This window comes from Ahaetulla prasina, chromosome 7 (assembly GCF_028640845.1).
Source record: "Ahaetulla prasina isolate Xishuangbanna chromosome 7, ASM2864084v1, whole genome shotgun sequence".
In the NCBI taxonomy this organism is placed as follows: Eukaryota; Metazoa; Chordata; class Lepidosauria; order Squamata; family Colubridae; genus Ahaetulla; species Ahaetulla prasina.
The window spans coordinates 16130150-16152348 of NC_080545.1; the positions used below are offsets into that span (position 1 = coordinate 16130150).

Consider the following 22199-nt stretch of genomic DNA (forward strand, 5'->3'; position numbering starts at 1 on the left):
TTGGGGGCACCTGTAGTGGCTTGAGTGCTCTGCCAATGAAAATGGGCTCCCAAGCTCCATTTTTGGCTGCGACGGCCTCCTACAACCCTCTGCCAGTGAAAATAGAGCTCGGGAGGGCCGCACGCAGCCCGCCCAAGCTCTGTTTTTACTGGCAGAGGCACTGCGGGACGGTCCTTTGCTGTTTCCAAGGCAGCCCCACGGGCCAGATCTAAGCACCCTGCAGATCAGATCTGGCCCCCAGCCTTGAATTTGACACACCTGCTTTAGACTATATGTTATCATAAAAATGTGCTTAAAAGAAGAAATAGAAGATGATACGATTGAAAATCAGGCTTTTGAATACAAATATGTCAGGTTTTTTCTGATATAGATTTAAAAACTGACAGAAAACAAGAATGGTACTGGCAAAGTTGTTATACAGTTACTACAAATCAACGAACTGACATTTAAATGACATACAAATACCAATAAACCTGAAGAGTGACTTAGATCAGGGGTCTCCAACCTTGGCAACTTTAAGCCTGGCGGACTTCAACTCCCAGAAAGCCCCAGCCAGCAAAGCATGGTACAGGACTGGGTTATTTACGGGACCGCCTACTGCCACCTATAGCCTCCCATCGGCCTATGCACTCCCATAGGGAGGGCCTCCTCAGGGTGCCGTCAGTCAAACAATGTCAACTGGTGGCCCCCTTCTCTGTGGGGGCTCCTGCCCTTTGGAATGAGTTGCCTCTGGGGTTGCGTCAACTCCCTGACCTCCGGGCTTTTAAACGCGAACTCAAGACCTTTTTATTCCACCATGCGGGGCTAGCCTGATGAAATTTTTAAGTGGGGTTTTATGATGGTTTTATCTTAGTTTTAATTCTATTAGGCCATTTTATAATCAGTTTTTAATTTTTGTCTATGTTTATGTTGTTTTATTTGGCTGTAAACCGCCCTGAGTCCTTCGGGAGAAGGGCGGTATGAAAATTGAATAAATAAATAAATAAATTAAATAAATAAGGTTGGAGACCCCTGACTTAGATTATGTGGGTTTTAACCCAGAAAAGTGACTTGGACATTATTCTTTGGGTTTCTCTTAAGAGATGTATTATAAATATGAAGGAATTCCTGAGAAATGATGAAGAGAGAAAGAAACCTGCCCCCAATCATCCATGCTGCCATTCTCTGAAGGTCTTCTGGAACCTTTGAGGATTATGCTTGAGAATTAAGCCCAGTATATTATGTAGTCAGGGTTGACCACAGCAGAACCTAGTGGAATGATTTGGAAACTAGGTTCCTTTCCGCCAGCAAGATTGGCCAAAACATATAAGAACTCCCCCGCCAATTGTTGGAAATGCAACCAGACTCCAGGATCATACTACCACATGTGGTGGACATGTAAGAGAGCAAGGAGTTACTGGGAGAAAATTCATAAATGGCTAGAAATGATAACTGAGCAACATATTGAGTTCAAACCAGAAAAGTGCCTCTTAGGTATATTGTCGGAAAGTTATGACAAAGCAACCGTCTTCTTAGTGTTACATATATTGACGGCAGCTAGAATTACATATGCTAAATATTGGGAAAATGTGAATACCCCACTGGATGATGACATAATTAGGAAAATTTGGGACTGTGCAGAAACGGACAGATTAACTTTAAAAATTAAAGTTAAAGAAGACTCAAAATATTACAGGACATGGAATACATTTTATGTGGTTAGAGACAAGAGGTAGAAATGAGAGGGAAGTTTATGAATGTCAGTACAACAAAGATGTGTAAAACTATGGATATAATATAGAAAAATCTGTAAATAAGCTAATGTAAGTAGAAACTTAGTTGAAGTTTTATTTCCTTTTGTTTGTTTGTTTTTTTTGGTTGTATTGTTGCAATTACTGTTAACATAATACAGTTACAGTATTTAGCATGTATGTTAAGATTTATCATTGAGTTCTCCCTGGCTTTGCTTCATTTACATTGTTATCCTGACATGGCACTGTCTTTTCAATAAAATAAAATTTAAAAAAAAAGGAAACTAGGTTCATTTTGATGTAGCCCAAAATTGCATGCATTTCATCCCAATCCTGGCTTGTAATCAATAACTTGGCATTCCAATGTCTTTTTTTCACAGCCAAGCTACATTTTACCATGCTATGTCTGTCGCTTGACTTTACATTAATTGAGGAACTTTGTATTTGCTCTGATCTTTTCTGTTTTCATAGATAAGGGAAGAAGATGTCTAGAGCAGAGGGGTGTGTCCAAAAAAAGTATCCACTGGTATAAAATATTCACCTTAAGCATGCTCAGGATGTGAGGCTGAGAAATTTTTAGATCTAAGTAGCTGAGTATCATGCATTCTGCTGTAATAAACTTTCATCAGTGGTTTGCATTTTGTCGCAGCTCCTAATACGTTTTCTGCTTTCTGGAATTTGTCATGTTGAATAATTAGCAAATTCAATAATCCTCCCTAGGTTTTCTCCAGTATACTTTTTGTGGAAATTATGGGTGCACATTTATGAACATCAGAATCCAGGTTTGAACCTTTCTGTGGAATGCAACATTTTTTTTATTTTTATTTTAATGGACAGGTGCCAATCATTATTTTCAGCAATGAATGGGTATCCGTAATATCTGTACATGAATGGAGAGGATATGCTCTTTTCACCTTTCACATGCCAGCGTTCCAGAAAAAGACATTCAATTTTTCTTCCATCTTTGTGTCCTGCATTGGTGGTGACTCCCTGTTGTCGAATCAGCCTCACTATTTGCTTCTGAATGTTTTGCATGTAGAAGTTCAAACTTCAAACCCAATGTTACATAGTTCTTCCTTCAAGCTAAATCCTGCATCCGGAAAGTTTTTCAAGGCAAGCAGATAATAGGGGCAAAACATGTACTTAATGGGCAAGGCAGATCTCAAGGCAGTTCCTATGACCTGAGAGTTCCAACTTTATGAAGAACTAGCTGGACGTCCATGCTTCACTGCAAAACTATGTGATGCATGATAAATTGACACTTAAAGCCTGAAACTTAATGTAAAATGTGTAACTCCATAGCATCAGAGCATGTTAATATAATGCAACTGGCAGTTACAACGGAGAGGGAGGGGGAGTAGAATGTCCCAGCCTGCAGCCTGGATGAATCACGCGCTGGCCATGCCCATACCCGGTTTAGTGAAGGGGTAGCAGAAGAGTTTGTTAATATAAGGCAACTGGCAGTTGGGACAGAGTTCCTTTCAGATGGGGAGGGGGAGTAGAACTCCGTTTAGCATCAGAGTGTGTGAATATAATTCTGTATATGAAATGCTAATAATATGGTGTCATTTCGGAAAATCCTTTCTTAGCGAGCACCTAGAAGCCAAGAGGAACATACGTTGTTCCTACCTTGGCTAATTCATGTGAACTGTTACTGTGAATATCTGTCATTTGGTAACAGCACTGCTCCAGTGATGAAATCCTCCGGGGTTTGCCACTGGTTTGCTGCCTGCACATGTGCGGTGCATGGCAAACGCACGCTGCATGTGGAAAAAGGAGGCTTAAGAAGGTAAGTAGAACACTGAGTGGGGGTGTCAGCTGTGCCGCGCAATTTAGATTGGCTAGAAAGCAGGATTTCCTGCTTTTTAGTGAATATAAATCACGTGGCATAGCTGATCGTCAGAAATACCGGTTCTGATGAACCTGTAGCTTTTTTTAACTACCGGTTCGCCCAAACCAGTGCGAACCGGTAGCATTTCGCCCCTGCACTGCTCCCTGAAAAAGTTGATATCAACCAACCAAGATTCGATGAAGAATGAAAATTAGAGAACAATCAATTTGAATGTGCAATTGAAAGCTGGGGGTTCAGAGTTTAAAAGTGGTGATTCAAAAGCATCAAGATTCAATCCTGGGATTTAATGGGGAAACATCAAAAATGTCTGCAGTTACTTCATTGTTGTGCACAGAATGGGATGCAGTTAAGAGAAGAAGGCTGCAAATTTTCAGCTGAATCGCCAAAGGATTCACTGCAAGAAATTTTTGAAAAATCCCATTGGGCTTCTTTTAAAGGCAAAAATAGCAGGGGTGAGCACAACACAACACAACTCAGCAGGCTCCCTATTTTACAGTAGCGGAACTTCAGAGAGGTTGTGCGGAACCTTTGAAAAAAGCATCCTATCCCACTTAAAAATAAACCCTCTTTAAACAATGGTTAAAAAGTGAGCTCTGTTTAAAGATCAAAGGGACCATTACTTTCTGAGCCCTGGATTTTCTAGTCTTGTTGACAACCATTCCTCTTTGGGGGAAGATTCAGAAGTCTGCCAAGTAACAACTTCTTGCATCTTGGAACTCCGGGGGGTTTCAAAATCAAGATCTTTAAATACAAATGTCTAGTCTTCATCCCTTTGATCATTTCCTTTCTTGGCAGCCAAGCCTGGCACGATTTCTTTCTTCTTGGCAAGCCAACCTCTTAGGGGAATAATGCAGGACATCTATTTGCAAATCTAGTGTAATATACATTCTCAAGGTCTTGGATCATGATTGAAATCTGTGCACATAAAAACCAAGCAAAGCTTTGATTGTACCACTGGGGCATCTTCACCTTTTTCCCCCCTACATTTGTTGTTGTTAGTTGTGAAATTGTGTCCGACCCATCGTGACCCTATGGACAACATTCCTCCAGGCCTTCCTGTTCTCTACCATCCTTGAGTCCATTTAAGCTCACGCCTACTGCTTCAGTGACTCCATCCAGTCACCTCATTCTCTGCCGTCCCCTTCTTCTTTTGCCCTCAATCGTTCCCAGCATTAGGCTCTTCTCCAGTGAGTGAGTCCTTCCTTTTCATTAGGTGGCCAAAGTATTTCAGTTTCATCTTCAGGATCTGGCCTTCTAAAGAGCAGTCAGGGTTGGTCTCCTCGAGGACTGACCAGTTTGATCGCCTTCAGTCCAAGGGACTTGCAGGAGTCTTCTCCAGCACCAGAGTTCAAAGGTCTCAATTCTTTGGCACTCAGCCTTTCTCATGATCCAACTTTCACAGCCATACATTGCAACTGGGAAAACCATAGCATTGACTATATGCACTTTTGTTGGCAGGGTGATGTCTCTGCTTGTTAGTATGCTGTCTAGATTGGCCATAGCTTTCCTCCCCAGAAAGAAGTGCCTTTTAATTTCTTGGCTGTGTTAATTAATTATTAAGTAATTAATAATAATAATTAATTATTGTTAATAATTAATTGACTACATTCTGCAGGTCAATTCAGAACTCCTGAAAAATTAAAGTCTTGGAGTTGTGGCTTGTGGATAGAATTAAAGAAAGAGGGTGAAGCCCAAACACAGAACTTGTGTCCCTCTCCAAAGCAAGAGAGAAGCAGTCTTGACAGGCAGGGTGATTGCTACAGAAGTGATCAAAAGGCTGGTTTCTCTTTGTGGGATTCCAGCTTTGGAAGGAGAACTTCAGTAGTATTTCACACTTAAAAAGCATGGAAATATCCCAATGTCCACAAGTCCTCAAGTTTCATCTTTGAGATATTGGACTTAATTCAACACTTTGAATCACCTTGATTGGGAGATTCATTTCAGGGTTATTAAGCTCGGGTCTCTTTCAGTTCAATCCCTCCCTTTAAAACTTCAAAGAACCTTAGTTGAATGATCTGCAGTTACATTAATTACTGCTGCAGTGAAAGCTGTCCAAGGTTCTCAGTTCCTATCAGAAGGATCCAGCCAACACCGTTTCAGGCTTAAAAGCTTTTATGAAAAGACATACACTTTCTTGAGCTATGGCTCAATTCATTGGATGCATCAAAGTCCTACTTGAGTCTAGTCTCTGCATCTGCCTTTTCATAAAACGTATTAATCAGAAAAAGTGCAACCAGATCAGGGGTGGGCTGCTGGGGGTTTGCAGGGGTTCAGGAGAACCTCTAGCTAAGGTTCAGTGCAGTTCAGAGAACCCCCCAAATCCCACTCCTGGCTGGCCCCACCAACCCCACCCCACCCCTCCCAGGAGTCCCCATGCGGCCTGTTTTGGATGCAGGTAAGTGCAGGGTGCGCACGGAGGCTCAGGGGAGGAGAAAAATAAGCCTACTGTAAGTCGGCCTCCAGAGGGCCTCCAGAACCTGGGTAGGCTGTTTTCGCCCTTCTGGAGACTTGAGGAAAGACTCTAGAGCCCGGGGAAGGCAAAAACGCCTTCCCCCACCGTGGTACAGGAGGCAGAGTAGGCCACGCACATCATGGCGACACTCACCCAGCAACCAGGCAGAGAACCTCTTGCTAAAAATTTTGAAGCCCACCCCTGAACTGGATCCCTTGTGATCCTGAATTAACATGGCTCTCCTCCTGCAGTGTCCCCATTCATATCAGTCCTAAAATAGGGGACAGCTCACCCCCATTTTTGTTTTTTCATCAAAAATGCTACATGTTCCCTCACCATCTCCACAATGATTTTCTGATTTTCCAAGGATTTGGAAGCTTGTTCCTACAACCATAGAGTTGGTTGTGAGCCTTGTGGGTCTCTAATCCAGCCTTCTGATCAATGCAGGCATTCTCATTAAAATATCCCTGACTGGTGGCTGTTAACCCCTCTGCTTGAATACCTCCAGGGAAAAGGAGCCCACAACTTCTCTGGTTATTGGTAGCTAAAGTATTCCATTGGAATCTTCTTTCCTCTCTCTTTGGTTCATTATTCCTTATCCAGAGCTCTGAAATGATCAAGAAAAGGTCTGGCGTTTTCGCGTTGACAGCCTAAGCCTCTGTGTAAGACTTAGCAACCTGATCATCCCGGCTCCTCTTCTCCAGACCTGTTCTGGGTTCTTTGAATCCATCTTAAAGTGCCAGGGCTGGGCTTCTGGGGGTTCACAGGGGTTTGGGAGAACCTCTAGCTAAGATTCTGTGCAGTTTGGAGAATCCCCAAATCTCACTCCGGCCCCGCGCATCATGCCCCACCCTCCCAGGAGTCCCCATGCGGCCTGTTTTGGATGCAGGTAAGTGCAGGGCATGCGCAGAGGCTCAGGGCGGGCGAAAAATGGGCCTGCCAGAAGTTCGGGAAGGCTGGAAGCATCCAGAGGGCCTCCGGAGCCTGGGAAGGCCATTTTTGCTCTCCCGGAGGCTTAAGAAAAGCCTCTGGAGCCTGGGGAGGGCAAAAATGCCCCACCCACTGTGGTACAGGAGGCCGACTAGGCCACACCCACCATGGCCACGCCCACCAGGCGGAGAACCGCTTGCTAAAAATTTTGAAGCCCATCCCTGTAAAGTGCTATTTCAAGAAACTCATTTGTTTCTTTGGGAAACAAAGTGCTATCACGTTCCTCTACCTACCGGCTTTCCTTAAAATGAACCATATCTAGCCTTCCAATCTTTTGTAGCTCCTCCTTCCATCATCCTTGCTGCTTTCCTCTGAACCTCGGCAACTTTTAAGATGTGTGGACTTCAACTCCAAAGAATTCCCCAGCCAGCACATATAGAACAAAGGGGAAAGGGACAGTGGTGGGTTTCAAATTTTTTTACTACCCACATCTGTGGGTGTGGCTTGGTGCGTGTGGCATGGTTTGGTGGGCGTGGCTTGGTGGGCGTGGCAGGGGAAGGTTACTATAAAATCTCCCTTCCCACCTCACTGCTGGGGGAAGGATACTGCAAAATCCCCTTTTCCTCCCGATCAGTGAGACTCGGGAGGCAGAGAATAGATGTGGGTAGGGCCAGTCAGAATTTTATTACCAGTTCTCTGAACTACTCAAAATTTCCCCTACCGGTTCTCCAGAACTGGTCAGAACCTGCTGAAACCCACCTCTGGAAAGGGGTATTTTCTGTAATGTAGAAATTGTCCTTTCTACTGTGGTGGTTTCTATTAAGCAGCCTGTGTTAAGCAGCCTAATAATCATAAGCTGGTACTGATTATATTTCTATTCTACTCCTTGCTTCTTGTTTTCAAGAGGCTCTGCACAATTATCTCTTTGATAATTCTTTTATTCACCTACTCATCCACTGAGGTAGACTAGCAAAGGGGAGGATGGACTGACTGAAAGTTCCCCATGAATTTTCATGGCCGACTTGAGCTGTGAATTTTCCTCTGCCCACGTAGCTCTGCCCACACGGCTCTGCCAAAAAGTAACAGCTTCACCAGTGTGGCACTTGATTATTTGTTGGATTGTATCCTGAAATATCAACAGTTTGGAGATGTAAGTTTGGAGAGGCTTGATTTCCAATTTTGTGGGCACTAGGATGGCAACTGTAGTTGGGGCACCACTGCAAGGGTTATTGAGTTAACGATAGGTACTTATTTCTATTGTTAGAAATAGATGCTTAGTACTATGTTTATTTTCTATTTGTATACATAATTATGAGTCCATTTTATGGATTATTAGGAAACCAATTACTCTGTAATTTTAAAATTTGAGTATGTTAGAAACGGAGAGCCATCCCCTGTTTTCCAGTAAGCTTTTAAGGATAATTAATTTCCCAAGAGAGCAGATTTCTTGTCCAATGTTTATAGAAAATGAAGCTACTAGACTCTGTGGTCTCATCCCAAAATCCCCAAAACTTTAATCTAAGACTGTCTACTGTTGACCTCACCCCATTCCTAGGAGGTCTGTAAGGGACGTGCATAAGAGCACCAGCGTGCCTACCGTTCCTGTCCTAATGTTTCCTTTGGTTGTATTCATTTTGTGTGTTTATTTCATGCTTATACTTATATATATTGTTTAGTAGGTGTTTGACAAAACAGATAGATAGATAGATAGATAGATAGATAGATAGATAGATAGATAGATAGATAGATAGATTAGACTTGGGGGTGACTGAATGAGTGTAGGCCTTACATCAGAAGCTTTGTGAGCTGGCCAAGAGCTCCCTTTGATATTTTCTTACATGTTTTAAAAACCTGTCGTGCCTAATAGCAGCCAAAGGCCTTTGAACATGACTGCTTCTGTTTTAATACTTTCTGGTTAAGCCATTTTCATTTCCAAAGTTTTGCTTTACTGTTCTCTGTGCCCAGAACTTCATTCACTTTGACTTACTCCTAAAAGCTAAGCAAGGATGACCTTCATTAGTGTTTGATTGGGTTGTCCAAATACCCTTTTATTTATTTATTTATTTATTTATTTATTTATTTTTGTCGTACAGTATATATAAGCATAAGCATGAAACAACTATACAACACATAATCATATATATGAGTATGAGTATGTAATAACTATATTAATTGGATATAACGAAGGAAAACAATAGGACAGGAACGGTAGGCACATTTGTGCTCTTATGCACGCCCCTTACAGACCTCTTAGGAATGGGGTGAGGTTAATGGTAGATAGTTTTTGGTTGAAGCTTTGGGGATTTTGGGAAGAGACCACAGAGTCAGGTAGTGTATTCCAGGCATTAACAACTCTGTTACTGAAGTCATATTTTCTGCAATCAAGTTTGGAGCGGTTAACATTAAGCTTAAATCTATTGTGTGCTCGTGTATTGTTGCAATCGAAGCTGAAGTAGTCTTTGACAGGAAGGACATTGTAATAGATGATTCTATGAGTTAAACTCAGGTCATGTTGAAGGTGGCGGAGTTCTAAATTTTCTAAACCCAGGATTTCAAGTCTGGTGGCATAAGATATTTTGTTGTATTCGGAGGAGTGGAGTACTCTTCTTGTAAAATATTTCTGGACATATTCAATTGTATTGATGTCAGAAATGTGGTATGGGTTCCAAGCAGTTGAGCTGTATTCAAGAATTGGTCTAGCAAATGTTTTATATGCCCTGGTTAGTAGAGTAGTGTTTCTGGAGAAGAAGCTACGCAAGATTAGGTTTACAACTCTTAAAGCCTTTTTTGTGATGTAGTTATAGTGGGCTTTGGCACTTAGATCATTTGATATGATCTGGCTTTGAGTTGGTGGGCCTGCAGTGTGGGTCAAAGAGTCAACATGGTGGTGACAACTGTACATGTAGCATGTAGCACATGCAAAAAAGTGACAAGGTTTGGATGCCTCCACAAGAGGGCTGCTGTGGAGTGAGAGGCCTGCTTTCTCTTACACTCTGCTGTGTTTGCTGCCAGAACTGGTTCTTTGCCAGCCTTGCCCCCTGGATTTGAATGGGGGCACTTAGGAATGACCCGAGACAACTTTTGGACAGATGTGGATCCGGCTGGGAGGGGGAATATTGTAGCTTCTTGTGGAAGCAGTGGAAAAGTCAATAGGCTTGACTAGGTGGCTCAGTGGCTAAGACACTGAGCTTGTCGATCAGAAAGGTCAGCAGTTTGGTGGTTCGAATCCCTAGTACAGGTCTCCTGCGTCAGCAAGGGGTTGGACTAGATGTCCTCCAAGGTCCCTTCCAACACTGTTACTGTTACATTTCCATCTTCTGGCAGAACATTATCGTAAGCATGCCTGGGATTTTTAAGTTCACTTTTTGAACTTTTGCTTTTTTTTTTTTTTTAATCTTTAAAGGTTAATTGGCTGGCTGAATGCTGATTTATTTCAACCCCTGCTGGATTCTTTCTACTCTCTTCTTTGCTTTATTTTTTTATTTGACTGCTCTTATGAATTTCTGCTTTCTGTAGGGAAACACAGCACCTGATTCTGGATTTGTATTTTATTAACCCGCAAAACCTTTTTGGATTGAAATTGTCAGAAAATATTTTCTCTATCTTCTTTGCTTGCTGCTCCCTGCTTTGAGTAACATCATATAGGATCATAGAGAGGAGGCTGACCCTCCAGGGCAGGGGTCTCCAACCTTGGCAACTTTAAGACTTGTGGACTTCAACTCCCAGAGTACCTCAGCCAGCTTTGCCAGGTACTCTGGGAGTTGAAGTCCACAAGTCTTAAAGTTGCTAAGGTTGGAGACCCCTGCTCAAGGGGGAACAGAGAGTCTGGCTAGCAACATGCAAACTTTAGTTGAATTTTTTTCTAAAAGGTTTGATGCACTTACAAACTCTGTGGAAATTGCACATTCGTTTACCACTTCTTCGTAGTATTTTTTTTTTAATTTGAATTTATATCCTGCCCTTCTCCGAAGACTCAGGGCGGCTTACACTGTGTTAAACAATAGTCTTCATCCATTTGTATATTATATACAAAGTCAACTTTTATTGCCCCCAACAATCTGGGTCCTCATTTTACCTACCTTATAAAGGATGGAAGGCTGAGTCAACCTTGGGCCTGGTGGGACTTGAACTTGCAGTAATTGCAAGCAGCTGTGTTAATAACAGACAGACTTAGTCTGCTGAGCCACCAGAGGCTCCAGTTTATGAACTGCAAAGCAAAAAAAAGTTATACTGTCAGAGGTTCTGGGTACTTTGGTTGCATAGACTTCAGTCTTGAAAAGCCAGAAGGATCATACCGGCTGCAGAGCCTTAAAGCTTCATTCCCCCCCCCCCGCCCCCTTAACATTACATGTTGAAGACGAAGTTTTTAAGACTTTGGTTAGTTAAATAGATCAATGTATGAGGGGTCCTTGCTGCTCTCTGAGCTTACTTGTTTCCTTGCAGATGTTACATTATTAGGTAACATCATCAATGCTAGGAAGGAATGCAGTTTGCTGTCAGTTTATATTCTGGAGGTTAGGTGGGGTGATTTTAGAGATTATTCGGTTGGGCTGTTTATTGTTGGCTGTTTGTCAAGTTTCTTGATTGGGGTATTATTTACTTCCTTGTCGATCTGATGTTAACCTTGGAGTTAATCTATGCTGATTTATGATTTATGATTTATATTGATATTGTTTCCTAATTGCTTATTTGTACCCTATGACTATCCTTAAGTGTTGTACCTTATGATTCTTGATGAAGGTATCTTTTCTTTTATGTACGCTGAGGGCATATGCACCAAAGACAAATTCCTTGTGTGTCCAATCAAACCTGGCCAATAAAAAATTCTATTCTATTCTATTCTATTCTATTCTATTCTATTCTATTCTATTCTATTCCATCCCATCCCATCCCATCCCATCCCATCCCATCCCATCCTATCCTATCCTATTCTATTCTGATCTGGGTGCTGATTGCTGATGGAGAAGTGCTTGGCTCTTTTTGTTCTTTTTTTTTTTGTTGTTCTTTTTTTATTTTATTTTTTTGACAAACATACATAAAAACATCTTCAACACAAATACAAATAGCGTGTCGATTGGTTGATTACAAATCTTTTGTGCAATTTCACCATATTCATAACATAATGATTTATCTAATTTTACATTTTACCAATCTAATATATATCCAAGTATTTTGGTCAATTAATCATTTATTCAACTGTAAGTGTTTTCTTCCCTCATTTCGTATAAAACGTTCTAAATTTTACGTTAATTACATTGCCTCATTCATTTCATCATCTTAGATCAGTATGCATTTCAACAGTTCTTGCTCTTTGTTCTTTTTTTGGGCTGGATGATTGTCTCTTTTGCACAGTCTGTAGCTGTTGTTAATGTCTATGTGTCTATTGGTGGCTAATTTGGCAGAGTGCCGGGCTTCTAAAAAAATATTCCCTGGCATTTTTGGACTTGACCTGGTCTAGGATGGTCACAGTTTCCCAATTATGGTTAAATATTGTGAAATTAAAAAATTTATACGTCTCACCTGTCTGGAACCTATACCACATATCTGACATTAATACAATTGAACGCATCCAGAAATATTTTACAAGAAGAGTTCTTCGCTCCTCCGTAAACAACAAAATACCTTATGCCATCAGATTTGAAATTCTGGGATTAGAAAATTTAGAACTCCGCCGACTCTGACAAGATCTGTGTTTAACACACAGAATCATCTATTGCAATGTCCTTCCTGTTAAAGACTACTTCAGCTTCAATCGCAATAATACAAGAGCAAACAATAGATTCAAACTTAATGTTAACCGCTTCAATCTTGATTGCAGAAAATATGACTTCTGTAACAGAGTTGTTAACACTTGGAACGCACTACCTGACTCTGTGGTCTCTTCTCAAAATCCCAAAAACTTCAACCAAAAACTGTCTACTATTGACCTCACCCCGTTCCTAAGAGGACTATAAGGGGCGTGCATAAGAGCACAAAAGTGCCTACCGTTCCTATCCTATTGTTCCCTTTCATTATATCAAATTAGTATCTTTTCTTTTATGTACACTGAGAGCATATGCACCAAGACAAATTCCTTGTGTGTCCAATCACACTTGGCCAATAAAAATTCTATTCTATTCTATATAGTTGTTGCATACTTTTACTTATATATATGTTTTTATGATGTGTTGTTGTTTTATATCAATGTTTGTGTATACTGTTGTGACAAAATAAAATTAAAAACATTTTTTTTCATCATGTCTTCTGACTGCTAGTTGATGTTTGTGAATCATTCTGCCAGTCTCCTGCCTGTTTGTCCTACATAGAGGTTGTTGCAGTCCTTAAATTGTATGTTGTAGGCGACTCCTGTTTTTATTTCTGGGGTTGTTGGGTGTTTTGGTCTGCTTAGGATGTTGTGACGGGCTTTAGTTGATGTGTGTGCTATGCTGATTTCATGTTGCTGTATCAGTGTATATATACCGTATGTCCCCCTCTTCTAACTTCACTATTTTGTCTGGTTCATTAGGTAATTCTCAAACAGCTCAATGAAAAGAAAACAATGACAAGTTGTGGTCGGCAATCCTTACATACACTGATTATTGTATTCTGTTCGCTCTTGTCAGCAGGTAAGTCTGACCTTTTAATTTATCGGCGGCTTTTATTTTGATTCCAAATCCCTGAAGTATTTGTTGTGCTTAAGCTCTAGTTGCTAAGGAAAACTAAAATAACATCTTTTTTTGTGTGAGCTTTTCACGGGTCAGCCCAGAGTTAATAAAAGACAATAGAAGAAAGTGACATTTGGTTTTTCTTACAAAAGCTCCTTTTGCCATCTGGTTTTTTGGTTGCTGTTTGTTTTTAATCAACAATAGAGCTGATATGTCTTGGGAAAGGCAAGTCAACCATCCTAGAAATAGTTTATTTATTTCATATATGTGCATATTATTTCCTGTTGCTCGCTGGTTGTAATAGAGCAACACCAGTAAAAATAACCTATAGGTAGGTAAAGGGGACGGTGGCTCAGGGGCTAGGACGTTGAGCTTGTTGATCGAAAGGTCAGCAGCTCAGCGGTTCGAATCCCTAGTGTTGCCGTGTAACGGGGTGAGCTCCCGTTACTTGTCCCAGCTTCTGCCAACTTAGCAGTTTAGAAAGCACGTAAAAATGCAAGTAGAAAAAATAGGGACCACCTTTGGTGGGAAGGTAACAGCATTCTGTGCGCCTTTGGCATTGAGTCATACCAGCCACATGACCACGGAGACGTCTTCAGAGAGCACTGGCTCTTCAGCTTTGAAACGGAGATGAGCGCAGCCCCCTAGAGTCGACAACGACTAGCACGTATGTGCGAGGGGAACCTTTACCTTTACCTTTAGGTATTTCAAGATCTCTCTATACCTTCAATAGGAAGATCTTTAAAAAGCAGGGGGAAAAAGAGTGATAAGAGTTTTTATGAAGGGATTGATCTGCAACTCAGATAAGGTGGTATAGAAGAACAATGGCATTTCCAGGTTGACATGGACTTTGTGATTAGAACTAGGACTATGAGACAATTGGGGGGGGAGTCAGAAAGGTCAAGATGGCGGTAGCAATTGTCTACCACAGGGGTGTCAAACACGCGGCCCACAGGCCAGATCCTGCCTGTGATAGGCCGCAGAGTTGGCCCGCGATAGGCTGTGAAGTTGGTCCACGGACCAACTTGGAGATGGCAAGAGACTGGCCCCTGCCACCCTGGGTCTGACCACACCCATCCAGTCAGCCACAATGACCAGGCCGCATTCACCCCGGCTTTGCTGGCTGGGGGATTCTGGGAGTTGAAGTCCGCCAGGCTTAAAGTTGCTAAGGTTGGAGACCTCTGATCTAGATGTGTCTCCCACCTTAGCTAAAAGAAGCCGCCATTTTTACCTCCACAAAGGTGGATTTTGATTTAATTGTCCCTCATATGAACCGCAGCCTCTACAACCACAGACTCCTACAGGACTCTCACAAGGCTGTATTGATCGAGGGCAGATTGCAATAGATGTTTGGGGTTTTGTTTTGTTTTTTATAATCTTTTTCTTCTCTTGAATGTCACGGACACTTTTGTATGTATTTGATGCATCATTAGCTGCAGACAGTCAGCAGGGTGCTTGGTCTCAGACTACTCCTTTACTGTATTGATTTCGACAGGGAAATTAGAGGGCTTTGTTTACCGGAAAAATCAATGGGACTTAACCATTAAAGCCTAATCAGTCCGTGAAATGGAGAATCTCATTTCACACGTGAGGCTGGAGCTTTGGTGAAAAAAAAAATGAAACCATGTCTTTGGTTGGAAGAAAAGCATTAAGCCGCAGACCTATGAAATTAAGATGCTTCCAGCTGAGAGGGCGATATAGGATTCCACCCGTGTTTTTCAACCTTGACCACTTTAAGATGTGTGGGTTTTTCAGCCTCCAGAATTCCCTAGACGGCAAGTTTCAACCAATAAGCAGCCAGCAGAAGTGGGCGGTATGGAACCCAACATACTGACTGGGAATTCTGGGAACTGAAGTCCACACGTATTAAAGTGGCCAAGGTTGAAAAGCACTGGATTGTGCTGTAAAATGTTAAAAATGGAATTCAGTCAATGTCCGTTCTGATGAGAAGAAAAAAACATGGCAGCTCTTTGATCGAAACTAAGCTATAATCCTATTGCAACAGTTCGGGGATTATTATTATTTTTTTGCCCCCACATTCACAGCTGTGGGCATTAAGAAAACCCAAGATCTACCTGAGATTACAGAGGTGTGTGTGCATATGATGAAGGGAATAGATTTGGAAAATATGCTGCCTGGGGAATCATTAGAAAAGAGCAGCTGACCACCACCCCAATCACTTTTAACAGTCAGAGAAAGAAACTTGGGAAGCATGTGCCATAATGGATCAAGTAGGCAACGGGAAGTTTATACTTGGCAGATTTGCCAGATTCAGTTAATGTAATCTTACAGTTATTATTATTTTGATTATTTGCATGTAGTCAGGGATGAAATCCAGCAGTTGTGGAGAACCGGTAGCGGAAATTTTGAGTAGTTTGGAGAACCGGCAAATGCCACCTCTGGCTGACCCCAGAGTGGGGTGGGAATGGAGATTTTGCAATGTTCTTCCCCCAGGAGTGTGGAGGGAATAGGGATTTTGCAGTATCCTTCCCTTGGAGTGGGATGGGAATGGAGATTTTGCAGTATCCTTCCCCTGCCATGCCCACTAAGCCACACCCACCAAGCCACACCATGTCCATCAAGCCACGCCCACAGAACCAGTAGTAAAAATTTTGAATTTCACCACTACGCTGAGTGCTTCTGTACTGGAGACAGATTCCTTGTGTGTTGAATCACACTTGGCCAAGTTCAGTTCAGTTCAATTCAATTAAGTAGAATTAATTCATCTAATTGTGTTTCCTGTCTGGTTTATCTGGGAGGGCTGACATGCATCCTGCAGGTTTCCTAAAGTTTCTTTTTCTGACTGCTAAAGCCACTAGGAACTCCTGCCACTTTCTCTAATGCAGGTAGTCTTCAACTTACGGCCACAATTGAGCCCAAAACCTACGTCGCTAAATGAGACATTTCTTAAGTGAGTTTTGCCCCGTTTTACAACTTTTCTCACCACATTTGTTGCGCGAATCGTTGCCGTTCTCGAATCGGTAACACAGTTGTTGAGTGAATCTGGGTTTCCCCATTGACTTTGCTTGTCAGCAGGTCGCAAAAGGGGATCGTGTGACCCCCCCCCCCGGGACACTGCAACCGTCATAAATGTGAGTCAGTTGTCAAGCATCCAAATATAAATCACATGACCATGCAGATGCTGCCGTAAGTGTGAAAAATGGTCAAAAGTCACTTTTTTTCAGTGCCATTCAGTGGTGGGTTACTACCGGTTTGCCCGAACCAGTAGCGGCAGCAAGATACCTTCTGCACATGCGCAGAAGCGAACCGATAGCAAAATCCACCACTGCTGCCATTGTAACTTTGAATGGTCACTAAATGAACTGTTGTAAGTTGAAGACTACCTGTAGTTTCCTAGGTAGCATGGCTTCCCCTCATCCCTCAAGGTCATAAGCTATATATGCCCTTACAAAAATGCTTGGCGGTGCTACATAAAAGGTAATTATTCTCCTTTTCGGTTGCCAATGAGTTACAGAGAGATTTACACCTTCTCTTACAGCTTTCTCTGCACATTTTCGAGTCTGTGAGCCATATACCGATTACAAAGGTCGTTCCCACTTTGGATTCCACTGTCCTCGACTGTCGGACAATAAATCTTACATCTTTTGCTGTCACCACAACAACACCGTGTTTAAATATTGCTGTAATGAAACAGAGTTTCAGACTGTTATGCAGATGAACCTAACGGGCAGTGCAGATGGATACATGCATAAGTAAGTACATATCATCCGCTGAAGTTACCTCTTTTTTTTTTCTGTAATCAAAATTTGATTTTTCCTTATTCAAAGTTTTACTGAGTCATAAAAGCAGGTAGCAGAAATGTGTTTAATTGCGTGTGCAGCTAAAAATAAAAGAAGTAAATAACGCTGGAAAACGAAGAGGAGAGGGAATTGCCATTTTTCTGCAGAGCAGAAGTGTTATACTTGGCTAATTGCTATTTTAAACTTGTGCAGGCTTTGCATATTAATTACTTCTAATCATTTGCGCTTAAACAGTGAGGTGCACTTGATTGTACAATCCCTTGAGCGTAGCCTCTTCGTAAATTTTCTTTTTATATTTTTATTTTAAATCCCGTGGCCTTTTTATTTTTTTATTGCTTCCCTCCTTCCTTGTATTCCCTTTTATTTTTGGAAATCCCTTTGAAACACTCTGATTGAAAGCCGATGAAGAAAGCAATTGAATTTCACAGCAGGCTTGTACATGAAGCAGTTTTCACCACAGCCTAGATTCCAAATTTTCTTCTTAGTGCCTACAGTAGAAACAGCAAAGTAGTTAGAATAAAATAGAATAGAATAGAATAGAATAGAATAGAATAGAATAGAATAGAATAGAATAACAGAGTTGGAAGGGACCTTGGAGGTCTTCTAGTCCAACCCCCTGCACAGGCAGGAAACCCTACACTACTTCAGACAAATGGTTATCCAACCTCTTCTTTAAAACTTCCAGTGTTGGAGCATTCACAACTTCTGGAGGCAAGTTGTTCCACTGATTAATTGTTCTAACTGTCAGGAAATTTCTCCTTATTTCTAGGTTGCTTCTCTCCTGAATTAGTTTCCACCCATTGCTTCTTGTCCTGCCCTCCAGTGCTTTGGAGAATAGCTTGACTCCCGCTTCTTTGTGGCAGCCTCTGAAATAGCGGAACACTGCTATCATGTCTCCTCTACTCCTTCTTTTCATTAAACTAGACATACCCAATTCCAGCAACTGTTCTTTATATGTTTTAACTTCCAGTCCCCTAATCATCTTTGTTGCTCTTCTCTGCACTCTTTCTAGAGTCTCCACATCTTTTTTATATCGTGGCGACCAAAACTGAAATGCAGAATTCCAAGTGTGGCCTTACCAAGGCATTATAAAGTGGTATTAACCCTTCACGTGATCTTGATTCTATGTTTATGCAGCCTAGAAGTGTGTTGGCTTTTTTGGCAGCTGCAGCACACTGCTGGCTCATATTTAAATGACTGTCCACTAAAACTCCAAGATCCCTCTCCCAGTTACTACAATTGAGCAAAGTACCACATATGCTATGCCTGTGCATTTTGTTTTTCTTTCCTAAATGTAGAACCTTACTTTTGTATCTTTTTGAACTGGATTGAAGGAGGAGGTAGGAGAAACATTTTCCATGTCATATAAATTATGTATAGTTTATATTTCTGGTGTCCACTTGAGCATCCATGATAATTGCTGTGCACTTAAAAAGCTTTGTCCTTTTTTTCAGTACTGGAAGGAAAAACCCCAATGATAGATTTTATTTAACCTCTAATCTCTCAGGATATGTTGGAGTCAGGATAAGTGTATGTTGTCAAGATCCATGCATCTCTTTTTAGGTTTTCATATAAGCACACACTTACTTAAAAAGTCGAGACGTCTTTCTATTAATCAACAGAACATCTCAGTGAGAAAGATTAATCAATGGAACAGCTGGCCTCCCAGAATTGTGAGTGCTCCATCACTAGAGGTTTTCAAGAAAAGATTGGACAATTATGTGTCTTGGGTGATATAAGGTCTCCTGCCTTGGGCAGGGGTTGGACTAAAGACCTCCAAGTTCCCCCCCCACCCAGCCCTATGATTCCATGTTGCAAAAAATTAGAATCTGGTGGAGCCTTTCCTTTTTTCTTTTTTTTTACTCTCAAATAATTTTATTATATTTTTCAAAGAACAAAACATAAAACCACACAAACAAGAGGAAAGAGAAAGAATAAAAAGAGAATAGGGATAGAAGTACAGAAAGAGAAAAATATAACTATAAACGAAGTATGGGGACGCAGGCACCACGTGAAACCGTGCCTCCTCCGATCCATGGAAAAAAATCTTTCTCTGTGGAAACGGTCCCTGGTGCGCAAAAGGTTGGAGGCCACTGGTTTAGAAGATCCAGCTGTCCACATGACCACACAGGACTCCAACCTGCCCTTTAACTGCAAGAGAAGCTCTTTGAATAGTTCTACCTTTATGTCAGGGGTGTCAAAGTTGGTTTCATTGAGGGCTGCATCAGGGTTGTGTTTGACCTTGGGGGACCGGGGTGGGTGTTGTGCCTCGTCCGCTTTCCCCGCAGCCGGGCCCATCTTATCTGCTTCCGAACGCTGAGGAATGTCCTAGCATGCCTCCCGGCCCCAGCCCTGGCTCCATGCCCAGACAGGCCGAGGAGGAAGAAGTGCCTCCAGCCCCCAGCTCTGGCTCCATGCCCAGGCAAACAGAGCAACTAGACCCCTCCCCCACAGCATGTGAGCCTGAGGAAGGTCAATTACCAACAGCTGCAGACTGGAGTGACCCTCGCTTCAGGAGAATTGATAGGTGGCGGCAACAGAAGGAAGGGAGGGGCAGGCCTGGATAAGTGCTGAGTCATGGAGCCACACCCCATGGCCTATATAAAGGATCTGCTTTCTGGCATTCTCTGAGTCAGGCAAAGTCTAACATATCTTGCTGAAGTCACTTTCTGGTCTCCTGCCTGCCTTGAGAACTTTGCTAGGACTTTGGCAGAGCTGCAGAGGCACGCCTGATTCGGATTTCCCTGACCCGGCCATCAGCGGAGGAGTGGGACACAACAGTGGGCGTGGCCAGCTTGACTTTACTCATGTTAAATTTTATCGATTTTAAATTTTCTATTAATTTTAAATGGGGTTTGGTTTTATAAATTTTAAGGTTCTAGGCTAATTATAATAAGTTTTTTAATTCGTATTTTAAATTGTATATTGTGGTGTTTTGTATTTTATTGTTGCCTGTACACCGCCCTGAGTCCTTCGGGAGAAGGGCGGTATAAAAATCAAATAAATAAATAAATAAATAAATAAATAAATAAATAAATAAATAAATAAATAAATGTCAGGGGCACCTGTGGCGGCCCATGTGTTTTGCTAGCAGAGTCACCGTGGGCCAGTCCGCTGTTTCCAGGGTGGCCCAACGGGCCAGGTCTAAGCCTCCCACAGGCCAGATCCGGCCCTCGGGCCTTGAGTTTGACAACCCTTCCTTACGCCATTGCTGACATGCAAAAGAACTTTACTAAATCTGTGAAGGGGGGAATTGTTTGTTAGCTCCTCCTCACTTCTCTGTTTCTTAGAAAATCAGGTTGGCTTGGCATTTCGCTGAATCTTCCATTTTTAGTTAATCTTGGGATTTTACCATTTTATTCCTTTCAGTATTGGTGTTTACCTTTTTATAGATTTTATGGAAACTTGCCTTAATAGAAAAAATGTATAAAACCACGACAGGCACCAATAAATCATGGGTTTTGTTGTCTGGAGTTGCAGTCCATACCCATCTTAAAGTTGCCACAGTTGAGAAACGCTGGATTAAACCTTTCCCCCTCTTTAAGGAATCCTTGCTAAATTCTCATCAAACAGTAGGAAACTGTTTGAAAACAGTAGGGAAAGAATTGCTTTCAAAGCCTATTTGCAGACCTCGGTAAGAAAATGATTTAAATTGAGATGCAATTCTCAAGGATATAGTTCCTCCTACTATTATTGTGCGTGCAAATTGGGGTTGAACTTACTTATATTACGCATGCTATCTACGGAATGAGCTCTTCTACCTACCTTAAATGAACTCCGCCGCCTTCGACAAGACCTAAGTTTAACTCATAGATTCATCTATTGTAATGTCCTTCCTGTTAAAGACTACTTCAGCTTCAATTGCAATAATACAAGAGCAACCAATAGATTTAAATTTAATGTTAACCGCTTCAATCTAGATTGCAGAAAATATGACTTCTCTAACAGATTTATCAGTGCTTGGAACACATTACCTGACTCTGTGGTCTCTTTTCATAATCCCAAAAGCTTTAATCAAAAACTTTCTACTATTCACCTCACCCCATTCCTAAAAGGACTATAAGGGGCGTGCATAAGAGCACAAACGTGTCTTTTGTTCCTGTCCTATTGTTCTTTTTTCTCTTATATATATAAGAAATAGAAAAAGATAGAAAAACGCCCACACAGCATGAACAAGCGAGATGATGCCTCCCGCCTACCAGCCATTTGGAAACCCGCCCTTATTGACAAACGAGTCCCTAACACGAGGAATGACACCAGACCCACACTCACGAGGTCCACACCGGATGTCACCACCACACATCCACCCAGAGAGCAGACCCAGGCCCACGCTGATCATGAAGCACGACCAAGGACCAGAAGCCAGACCACAGCTGCAACATTAGCCATTTCAAACCCCTCCAATCCATACATACAGCAGACAGACACCCACTGTGAAGATGTAGCACGACCACAAACACGAAGCCAAACAACAGCAATGCAGCTCACCAGCTCAAATCCCCCTGCAACTCACACTAATCTGAGCACAAACAAGCCCCCCCCCCCACACGACACACCCCCAGCCAATCAGAGCACCAAAAAAACCCATCCAATCAGAGCACAGCCAAGCTCCCATCCAATCAGTTCAAACCCCCACTAGCAGTTAAAAAGGAAGAAACAGCTGCAATCACACATTGCTCCCAGAAGCACGAAGCTGAAGCCTGAAGATGATGAATGAGACTTCGTCGAAACGTTGCCAAGACACTTCCAATTTTACGCGGGAGAGAACCCGAATAGACAAGGACCTAAATATATATATATATATATATATATATATATATATATATATAT

The 22199-nt window shown here is 41.9% G+C and overlaps 1 protein-coding gene across 2 annotated transcripts in view; it reads left to right on the top strand.

Annotated features, from left to right (window-relative positions):
• The window catches only part of SHISAL1 (shisa like 1), a 162698-nt gene that overhangs the window by 56527 nt on the left and 83972 nt on the right, over positions 1-22199 (top strand). For both annotated transcript variants that reach the window (XM_058191373.1, XM_058191374.1), the window contains exons 2-3: positions 13470-13569; positions 17108-17321. In XM_058191373.1, the coding sequence (XP_058047356.1) occupies positions 13503-13569; positions 17108-17321 (281 nt within the window). In that variant the 5' untranslated portion in view covers positions 13470-13502. The remainder of the gene's footprint in view (positions 1-13469; positions 13570-17107; positions 17322-22199) is intronic.